This window comes from Cherax quadricarinatus, chromosome 7 (genome assembly GCF_038502225.1).
Source record: "Cherax quadricarinatus isolate ZL_2023a chromosome 7, ASM3850222v1, whole genome shotgun sequence".
NCBI classification, from domain to species: domain Eukaryota; kingdom Metazoa; phylum Arthropoda; class Malacostraca; order Decapoda; family Parastacidae; genus Cherax; species Cherax quadricarinatus.
Window position 1 is genome coordinate 27395599 of NC_091298.1, and position 11364 is coordinate 27406962.

At 39.9% G+C, this 11364-nt stretch overlaps 1 protein-coding gene across 2 annotated transcripts in view; it reads right to left on the reverse strand.

Moving 5' to 3' along the window:
• Positions 1-11364, reverse strand: part of LOC128686732 (uncharacterized) — a 271648-nt gene that overhangs the window by 83644 nt on the left and 176640 nt on the right. For both annotated transcript variants that reach the window (XM_053773758.2, XM_070082374.1), the window contains exon 2: positions 4904-5113. In XM_053773758.2, the coding sequence (XP_053629733.2) occupies positions 4904-5107 (204 nt within the window). In that variant the 5' untranslated portion in view covers positions 5108-5113. The remainder of the gene's footprint in view (positions 1-4903; positions 5114-11364) is intronic.

Consider the following 11364-nt stretch of genomic DNA (forward strand, 5'->3'; position numbering starts at 1 on the left):
CCAAGCCCCTCGCACACAAAACCTCCTTTACCCCCTCCCTCCAACCCTTCCTAGGCCGACCCCTACCCCGCCTTCCTTCCACTACATATATATGTATATATATATGTATATATATGTATATATATATGTCGTGCCGAATATGTAAAACTGGTCAGTTAGCAAGAACTCATTTAAAATTAAGTCCTCTCTGAAATTTTCTCTTATACGTTCAAAGATATATTTTTTTCATTAATGTTAATGAAAAAAATTTTAATTTTGCACCAAAAGAATCTTTGATAACTTACCTAACCTTATTATAACAAGAGCAATTTATTTTAGCTTAACCCAACTAAATATATTTTAAATACGTTTACAATAATTTAGTACTAAACAAACACAATCAAATATATTTTTTTCGTTAGGTTCAGAATGATTTTGGCGAAATTATTGCATACACAAATTTTCACTTGTCTTATATGGCAAGATGAGCGTTGCTATTTAAGCCAAGATCGCAAGTTCTGCCTATTCGGCACGACATATATATATATATATATATATATATATATATATATATATATATATATATATATATATATATATATATATATATATATATATATATATATATATATACATATATATATATGTATGTATGTATATATATATATATATATATATATACATATGCAATAAGATCACAGTAAACAGGTGATTTTAAAATATGCAAAACAACCACTGTGAAAGAGTAGTGAAATTCCAAGCGCTTTCGTGACTACTCACATTGTCAAGGAACTATCTTGACAATGTGAGTAGTCACGAAAGCGCTTGGAATTTCATTACTCTTTCACAGTGGTTGTTTTGCATATATATATATATATATATACATATATATATATATATATATATATATATATATATACATATATATATATATATATATATATATATATATATTATAGGTAGTAGGTTGGTAGACAGCAACCACCCAGGGAAGTACTACCGTCCTGCCAGATGACTGTGAAACAAAAACCTGTAATTGTTTTGCATGATGGTAGGATTGCTGGTTTCTTTTTCTGTCTCATAAACACGCTAAGATAACAGGGATATCTTGCTACTCCTACTTACACTTTGGTCACACTTCACAGACACGCACATGCATATATATATATACATACATCTAGGTTTTTCTCCTTTTTCTAAATAGCTCTTGTTCTTTTTTATTTCTTCTATTGTCCATGGGGAAGTGGAAAAGAATCTTTCCTCCGTAAGCCATGCGTGTCGTATGAGGCGACTAAAATGCCGGGAGCAATGGGCTAGTAACCCCTTCTCCTGTATACAATTACTAAAAAAGAGAAGAAGAAAAACTTTATAAAACTGGGTTGCTTAAATGTGCGTGGATGTAGTGCGGATGACAAGAAACAGATGATTGCTGATGTTATGAATGAAAAGAAGTTGGATGTCCTGGCCCTAAGCGAAACAAAGCTGAAAGGGGTAGGAGAGTTTCAGTGGGGGGAAATAAATGGGATTAAATCTGGAGTATCTGAGAGAGTTAGAGCAAAGGAAGGGGTAGCAGTAATGTTAAATGATCAGTTATGGAAGGAGAAAAGAGAATATGAATGTGTAAATTCAAGAATTATGTGGATTAAAGTAAAGGTTGGATGCGAGAAGTGGGTCATAATAAGCGTGTATGCACCTGGAGAAGAGAGGAATGCAGAGGAGAGAGAGAGATTTTGGGAGATGTTAAGTGAATGTATAGGAGCCTTTGAACCAAGTGAGAGAGTAATTGTGGTAGGGGACTTGAATGCTAAAGTAGGAGAAACTTTTAGAGAGGGTGTGGTAGGTAAGTTTGGGGTGCCAGGTGTAAATGATAATGGGAGCCCTTTGATTGAACTTTGTATAGAAAGGGGTTTAGTTATAGGTAATACATATTTTAAGAAAAAGAGGATAAATAAGTATACACGATATGATGTAGGGCGAAATGACAGTAGTTTGTTGGATTATGTATTGGTAGATAAAAGACTGTTGAGTAGACTTCAGGATGTACATGTTTATAGAGGGGCCACAGATATATCAGATCACTTTCTAGTTGTAGCTACACTGAGAGTAAAAGGTAGATGGGATACAAGGAGAATAGAAGCATCAGGGAAGAGAGAGGTGAAGGTTTATAAACTAAAAGAGGAGGCAGTTAGGGTAAGATATAAACAGCTATTGGAGGATAGATGGGCTAATGAGAGCATAGGCAATGGGGTCGAAGAGGTATGGGGTAGGTTTAAAAATGTAGTGTTAGAGTGTTCAGCAGAAGTTTGTGGTTACAGGAAAGTGGGTGCAGGAGGGAAGAGGAGCGATTGGTGGAATGATGATGTAAAGAGAGTAGTAAGGGAGAAAAAGTTAGCATATGAGAAGTTTTTACAAAGTAGAAGTGATGCAAGGAGGGAAGAGTATATGGAGAAAAAGAGAGAAGTTAAGAGAGTGGTGAAGCAATGTAAAAAGAGAGCAAATGAGAGAGTGGGTGAGATGTTATCAACAAATTTTGTTGAAAATAAGAAAAAGTTTTGGAGTGAGATTAACAAGTTAAGAAAGCCTAGAGAACAAATGGATTTGTCAGTTAAAAATAGGAGAGGAGAGTTATTAAATGGAGAGTTAGAGGTATTGGGAAGATGGAAGGAATATTTTGAGGAATTGTTAAATGTTGATGAAGATAGGGAAGCTGTGATTTCGTGTATAGGGCAAGGAGGAATAACATCTTGTAGGAGTGAGGAAGAGCCAGTTGTGAGTGTGGGGGAAGTTCGTGAGGCAGTAGGTAAAATGAAAGGGGGTAAGGCAGCCGGGATTGATGGGATAAAGATAGAAATGTTAAAAGCAGGTGGGGATATAGTTTTGGAGTGGTTGGTGCAATTATTTAATAAATGTATGGAAGAGGGTAAGGTACCTAGGGATTGGCAGAGAGCATGCATAGTTCCTTTGTATAAAGGCAAAGGGGATAAAAGAGAGTGCAAAAATTATAGGGGGATAAGTCTGTTGAGTGTACCTGGTAAAGTGTATGGTAGAGTTATAATTGAAAGAATTAAGAGTAAGACGGAGAATAGGATAGCAGATGAACAAGGAGGCTTTAGGAAAGGTAGGGGGTGTGTGGACCAGGTGTTTACAGTGAAACATATAAGTGAACAGTATTTAGATAAGGCTAAAGAGGTCTTTGTGGCATTTATGGATTTGGAAAAGGCGTATGACAGGGTGGATAGGGGGGCAATGTGGCAGATGTTGCAAGTGTATGGTGTAGGAGGTAGGTTACTGAAAGCAGTGAAGAGTTTTTACGAGGATAGTGAGGCTCAAGTTAGAGTATGTAGGAAAGAGGGAAATTTTTTCCCAGTAAAAGTAGGCCTTAGACAAGGATGTGTGATGTCACCGTGGTTGTTTAATATATTTATAGATGGGGTTGTAAGAGAAGTAAATGCGAGGGTCTTGGCAAGAGGCGTGGAGTTAAAAGATAAAGAATCACACACAAAGTGGGAGTTGTCACAGCTGCTCTTTGCTGATGACACTGTGCTCTTGGGAGATTCTGAAGAGAAGTTGCAGAGATTGGTGGATGAATTTGGTAGGGTGTGCAAAAGAAGAAAATTAAAGGTGAATACAGGAAAGAGTAAGGTTATGAGGATAACAAAAAGATTAGGTGATGAAAGATTGAATATCAGATTGGAGGGAGAGAGTATGGAGGAGGTGAACGTATTCAGATATTTGGGAGTGGACGTGTCAGCGGATGGGTCTATGAAAGATGAGGTGAATCATAGAATTGATGAGGGAAAAAGAGTGAGTGGTGCACTTAGGAGTCTGTGGAGACAAAGAACTTTGTCCTTGGAGGCAAAGAGGGGAATGTATGAGAGTATAGTTTTACCAACGCTCTTATATGGGTGTGAAGCGTGGGTGATGAATGTTGCAGCGAGGAGAAGGCTGGAGGCAGTGGAGATGTCATGTCTGAGGGCAATGTGTGGTGTGAATATAATGCAGAGAATTCGTAGTTTGGAAGTTAGGAGGAGGTGCGGGATTACCAAAACTGTTGTCCAGAGGGCTGAGGAAGGGTTGTTGAGGTGGTTCGGACATGTAGAGAGAATGGAGCGAAACAGAATGACTTCAAGAGTGTATCAGTCTGTAGTGGAAGGAAGGCGGGGTAGGGGTCGGCCTAGGAAGGGTTGGAGGGAGGGGGTAAAGGAGGTTTTGTGTGCGAGGGGCTTGGACTTCCAGCAGGCATGCGTGAGCGTGTTTGATAGGAGTGAATGGAGACAAATGGTTTTTAATACTTGACGTGCTGTTGGAGTGTGAGCAAAGTAACATTTATGAAGGGATTCAGGGAAACCGGCAGGCCGGACTTGAGTCCTGGAGATGGGAAGTACAGTGCCTGCACTCTGAAGGAGGGGTGTTAATGTTGCAGTTTAAAAACTGTAGTGTAAAGCACCCTTCTGGCAAGACAGTGATGGAGTGAATGATGGTGAAAGTTTTTCTTTTTCGGGCCACCCTGCCTTGGTGGGAATCGGCCGGTGTGATAATAAAAAAAAAAAAAATATATATATATATATATATCCCCACTAAGAGACGAGAGAGCTATAGTATCTTCACAAAAATTCTATTTCTTCTGTATAAGTGATAGTCTATCTTGAGAGATGACAATTCACAAGTAACAGTAACTAACTATGCTGGAACAAAACTTTTGAAGGTCACATAACTGCTGAACCTCTAATGGGAAATTTAACGATATCCTCATTACTGAAATCTCCCAGCTCAGACTGACAACTTCAACACTATGTATGAAACTCATCCTGTGTGATGACGTATGTTCGCACTATGTATTTTAACTGCGTAAAGTACGACAGCGGCACATGGCTGGTGTATTCACGTTCGTTTAGCATTAAAAGTAATTGAGGCATGAGCTTACGTGCGTAGCGAATTGAGGATAATCTTGAGTCTTCCAGTGCCAGTAATCTTGTGTGAGAGTCAGTAGGTCAGGTGTAGGTGTTGGGTGTGGCACAGGCACAGGGGCCACCACCACCACTGGACCCTCCATCAACACAGCTGTTACCACCACCACCACCAGCCACACCATCTCCCTCGTCACCTCCGTGGTGTGAAGCCGAACCATTTTGACCTGGTGACGAAAACAGTAGAGAGTTAGAGGTGCAAACATTATCGGTACCACCTACAAAGTAAGAAGTGCGAATAATAATAATGATACTTACTGTATATTATTATTATTATTATTATTATTATTATTATTATTATTATTATTATTATTATTAGTAGTAGTAGTAGTAGTAGTAGTAGTAGTAGTAGTAGTAGTAACAGTAGTAGTAGTATTGCTATTATTAGTACTATTGCATTTATGGGGAAAGTATAAACCAACAGGGATCATACAGCGCATGGTAAATAAGTTACGGAAGGTAACCAGATTATATCCAAGTAGAGGTGAGCTCTAATTCATTGGAAAGAGAGACCTTCACCTGGAGGACACCAGTGAACAGTGTGATGAAAATTAGGAAGACTACGATGGCAACAGTGATGATGAAGTTTAAAAAGTATGTGGAATCGAGGGTATACAATATGATCTCAAGAAATGAATGGGAAACAACTGTGGTGTCTGCAGTGTGGCTGAAGACAATAATACTGTTGCACCGTTTACCGTCGGGAGAACAGATTGTGATGAATAAGACATTTGTCCAACACTTGGGTATATTGCTTAAACGTTTCGATTGCTCTGCAAAAGGTTTATCGAGTCAAAGCCTGCTGATCAAGCTAAACGTACCGGCAATAAAGATACCCAAGTGTTGCATATGTGTTGTATTCATACACCAGTGGTGACCTGTACTTAACTAAGTGGCGACCTGTACTTAATTCAGTGGTGACCTGTACTTAACTCAGTGGTGACCTGTACTTAAACTCTGTGAAGACGTGTCTTGTGTTCTCTCTGTGGACTGAACCAAGACGCCCTCCATCAAGCAACTTTACCAGCAGCTTAAGGAGGAATTGAGGATGGCGAAGATAGAGATACGGCGATTGACTGAGAAAAACAAGAGGATCTGTAGTAGTCCTCCTGTTGTGAGTCCTCAGGTCAAGAAGGGAACCTGGACAGTGACTGGACAGCATGGAACGAAGTTGATGATCAAGAAGACGAATGGAAAAGTAGAAACCATGAAGAAGAAAGAGACTGCTGTGGAAACTGTTGTATAAACATCTAATGCATTCTCCGTGCTACCCGACGAATGTGAGTCGACTACTGGGAACGTTACGACGAACGACACCAAGGAAGGTAAAAACATTGTTGTTGTTGGGGATAGCCAGGTTAGGTACATGGATAGAGCTTTCTACTTGAAGGCTAGGAGTAGGAGACAGAGGGTTTGCTTTCCTGGTGCTGGGATGGAGGATATTGTTAGCTGGCTTGACAACATCATGAACGGTAATGGGATCAATCCTATTATCTCTCTCAGTGCTGGAGGCAATGATGTAGGCAAGCGTAGAGGACAGGACAGTAATAGACATAATTAGGAAGAAGGTGGGAGCACGCCCTGTTATATGTGGCATTTTGCCAAGAAGGGGTGTTGGAAATGAATGGCTGTCCAGAGCAATTGGTATTAATTGTTGGCTGGACACTGTAAGGATAATGCAGTACCTTTCATCGACAACTGGGACCACTTCTATGGCCGAAATGACATATATGCCAGGGATGGGGTTCACTTATCCAGGGCAGGTGTGGGCTTTCTTGCTAGCTCAGTTGAGGGTGTTGTTAGGACTTTAAACTAGGACACGTTAGAGGTATGGGTTTAGAAATAGAAAATAAAGAGTGTCGAAACATGGATTTAGGCTTTGAAATTATAAATCTTAACAGTAGCGAGGACAGTAATAGGTATAGTGGAAGAACAGAAAGGAGCAGGAAGGGTAAAAAGAAAGGAGGGTCCTTAAATATATATTACACAAATAGTCGTAGTGCTAGGAATAAAATGGACGAGTTTAGTTGCTAGTGCAGGTAACATTGATGTATTTGCCTTAACTGAGAAGCGGTTCAATACGAAAAATCGGGACATGCCTGCTGAATGTCACATACAGGGTTTTAAATTGTTCCAAGTAGACAGAAGTATCGGGAAGGGGGGTGGGGTAGCACTGTATGTCCGAGATCACATGAACTGTTTCATAAAAACGGGTATAAAATCTGAAATAACACATACAGAATCTCTTTGGATAGAATTTTCAGAGGGGCATGAAAAGTTTATTTTAAGTGTGATATACCATCCTCCAAACTTAGACAGGGGCCAAGGGAGACTGCTATGGGAGGAAATTGTTAAGGCTACAAGGCACGATAACATAGTAATTCTAGGGGACTTCAACTTTAGTCAGATTGATTGCAATTTCTTGACTGGGAATTCAGAATCTAACGATTTCTTAGAAGTAGTTCAGGATTGTTTTTTGAAGCAGTTTGTGACAGAACCTACAAGGGGAAATAATCTGCTTGATTTGGTTCTGGCAAACAAGGAAACCCTTGTTAATAATTTAGAAATTACAGAGGAACTCAGCGCAAGTGATCATAAATCAATTACCTTCAGCATTGAATGGAAGTATGATAGTAGGGATAACTCAGTAACGGTCCCAGATTTTCGCTTAGCAGATTACAATGGGCTTAGAGAACACTTGTCATCTGTTGACTGGGGTAACGAAGAGAGTTATCAATATGAGAGTTTTCTGAACACTATACATGCTGCCTAAAGAACATTTATCCATATAAAGAAATTAGATCGAATAGAAATGATCCAAAATGGATGAATAATAGGCTCAAATATCTTTTAGGGCAGAAGAAAGGCATTCATAGGCGTATCAAAAGAGGTGAGGGTCTTCTTATGAATCAGTATATTGACATTAAGAGGGAAGTTAAAAAGAAGATAAGAAAAGCTAAACGGGACTATGAAATTAAAGTTGCTAGGGATTCGAAATCTAGCTCCAAAAGTTTTTTTCTAGGTGTATAGAACAAAAGTCAGAGATAAGATAGGTCCCTTTAAAAATAACTATGGAGTTCTTACTGACAAAGAGAAAGAAATGTGCTCTATTTTTAATAATTATTTTCTCTCGGTTTTTACTCACGAAGACACTAATAATATTCCAATAATTAGGTTTTTTATTGGGTCTGAAGAAGATAAATTATGTAATATCACAGTTGCTAGCGAAATGGTTATCAAACAGATAGACCGTCTGAAGCAAAATAAATCGCCTGGTCCTGATAAGCTTTTTTCAAGGGTTCTTAAGGAATGCAAAATGGAACTCTGTGAACCTTTAACTAATATTTTTAATTTATCTCTTCAAACAGGTGTAGTGTCTGATATGTGGAAGATGGCTAATGTAATTCCTATTTTTAAAACGGGGGACAAGTCGTTACCGTCAAATTACCGCCCAATAAGCCTGACCTTAATTGTAGGCAAATTACTAGAGTCAATTATAGCTGATAATATAAGAAGCTACCTCGATAGACATAATTTGATTAATGATATTCAACATGGATTCACCAGGGGCCGTTCCTGCCTAACTAATTTATTGACCTTCTTCAGGAAAGCTTTTGAGGCCGTTGATCAGGATAAATAATTCGATATTGTTTATTTAGATTTTAGTAGGGTTTTTGATAGAGTACCACATCAGAGACTTTTGAAGAAAGTGGCTGCTCATGGCATTGGGGGAAAAGTTCTGTCATGGATCGAGTCATGGCTCACTAATAGGAAGCAGAGAGTGTGCATAAATGGGGTTAAATCTGAGTGGGGATCTGTAACAAGTGGCAGGGATCAGTTTTAGGCCCACTCTTGTTTATAATATATATAAATGACCTTGACGAGGGAATTACTAGTGACATAAGCAAATTTGCTGACGACACGATGATGTCTCGGAACTTCAGGAGGATTTAGACAAACTCAATTCGTGGTCAGAAAAGTGGTAGATGCAGTTCAATGTGGATAAATGTAAAGTTCTAAAGCTCGGAAATGTTCATAACCCTAGCACCTACCAGCTTAATAATGTTGAACTTAGTCATAAAGATTGCGAAAAGGACTTGCGGATTATGATAAGCAGCAACCTTAAACCAAGACAGCAATGCCTAAGCGTATGTAATAAGACAAACAGATTACTGGGATTTATATCAAGAAGTGTAAGCAACAGAAGTTCAGCGGTTATATTACAGCTTTATATATCATTAGTAAGGCCTCACCTAGATTATGTAGCTCAGTTCTGGTCTCCATATTACAGAATGGACATAAATTCGTTAGAAAACATTCAGTGCAGAATGACTAAATTAATACATAGCATTAGAAATCTTCCTTATGAAGAAAGATTGAAGACCCTTAAATTAGATTCACTTGTTAGACAAATAATGAGGGGAGACATGATCGAAGTGTATAAGTGGAAGATGGGTATTAATAAAGGGGATATAATAAGGTCTTGAGGATATCTCTCCAAGAGAGAACCCGCAGTAATGGATTCAAATTAGACAAGTTTAGATTTAGATAGGATATAGGAAAGTATTGGTTTGGAAATAGGGTAGCTGATGAGTGGAACAGTCTACCTAGTTGGGTTATTGAGGCTAAAACCTTGGGTAGTTTCAAATTTAGGTTTGATAAATACATGAGTGAGAGGGGTTGGATTTGAGTGGGACTTGCATATGAGTGGATAGAGTTATCAGAGCTTATTTCTTGGGTGGCATTGAAAATTGGATTGGGCAAATGTTTTGTTTGTGGGATGGATTGTGAAGGACCTGCCTAGTATGGGCCAACAGGCCTGCTGCAGTGTTCCTCCTTTTTTATGCTCTTACGTTCTCATCTGATTTAATCCTTCTCATTAACTTCACATCATCTGCGAACAGGGACACTTCTGAGTCTATCCCTTCCATCATGTCATTCACATACATCAAAAACAGCACTGGTCCTAGGAATGACCCCCTGTGGGATCCCGCTTGTCACAGGCGCCCACTGTGATACCTCATCACGCACCATGACTCGTTGTTGCCTCCGTGTCAGGTATTCTCTTATCCATTGCAGTGCCCTTCCTGTTATACGCGCTAGATCCTCCAGTTTCTGCACTAATCTCTTGTGAGGAACTGTCGAAGGAAATCCTGCAGTCCAGGAAAATGCAATCAACCCAGCCCTCTCTCTCGTGTCTTACTTCTGTTACCTTGTCATAAAACTCCAGAAGGTTTGTGACACAGGATTTGCCTTCTATGAATCCGTGCTGGTTATCGTTTATAATCTTGTTCCATTCCATGTGCTCCACCACTCTCCTCCTGTTGATCTTCTCCATGACTTTGCATACTATACACGTCAGACACTGGTCTGTAGTTTAGTGCCTCGTTCTGTCTCCTTTCTTAAAAATGGGGACTACATTTGCCGTCTTCCATACCTCACGTAGTTGCCCAGTTTCAAAGGGTGTACTGAAGATTGTGGTTAGTGGCACGCACAGTGTCTCTGCTCCTTCTCGAAGGACCCATGGGGAGATGTTGCCCGGACTCCTCACCTTTGAGGTATCAAGGTCACTTAGCAGCTTCTGCACCTCCTCCTCCGTTGTTTGCATGTCATCCAGCACCTGTTGGTATATTCCCTGTTGGTGTTCCCCTCTGTGCTGTCTTCTCAGAGACCTTCCTGTCTCTACTGTAAATACTTCCTTAAATCTAATGTTGAGCTCCTCACATACCTCGTGATCGTTTCTTGTGAGTTCCCCACCTTCTTTCCTCAGCCTGATCACCTGGTCTTTGACTGCTGTTTTCCTCCTAATGTGGCTGTACAGCAGTTTCGGGTCAGACTTGACTTTCGATGCTATGTTATTTTCATACTGCCGCTGGGCCTCCCTCCTTACCTGTGCATGCTCATTCCTGGCTCTTCGACTAATCTCCTTATTTTCCAGTGTTCTTCGCCTTCTGTACTTTTTCCATTCTCTATTGCACTTTGTTTTTGCCTCCTTACACCGTCGGGTAAACCAGGGACTCGTTCTGGTCTTCCCATTGTTTCTGTTGCCCTTGGGAATAAACTTTTCCACTGCCTCCTTGCATTTTGTTGTTACATATTCCATCATTTCATTTACTGGCTTTCCTGCCAGTTCTCTGTCCCACAGAACCTCCTGCAGGAAGTTCCTCAACCCTATGTAGTCCCCTCTTTTATAGTCAGGCTTTTCCCATTCAACTCCTGTTACTCTCTCCACTTGCAACTCTACTATGTATTCAGAGCACAGAACCACGTGGTCACTAGCTCCTAGGGGACTCTCATATGTGATGTCCTCAATGCCTGAACTACCCAGGGTGAACACAAGGTCCAATCTTGCTGGTTCATCCTCCCCTCTCACTCTGGTAGTGTCCTTAACATGTTGGTGCATGAGGTTTTCCAGTAC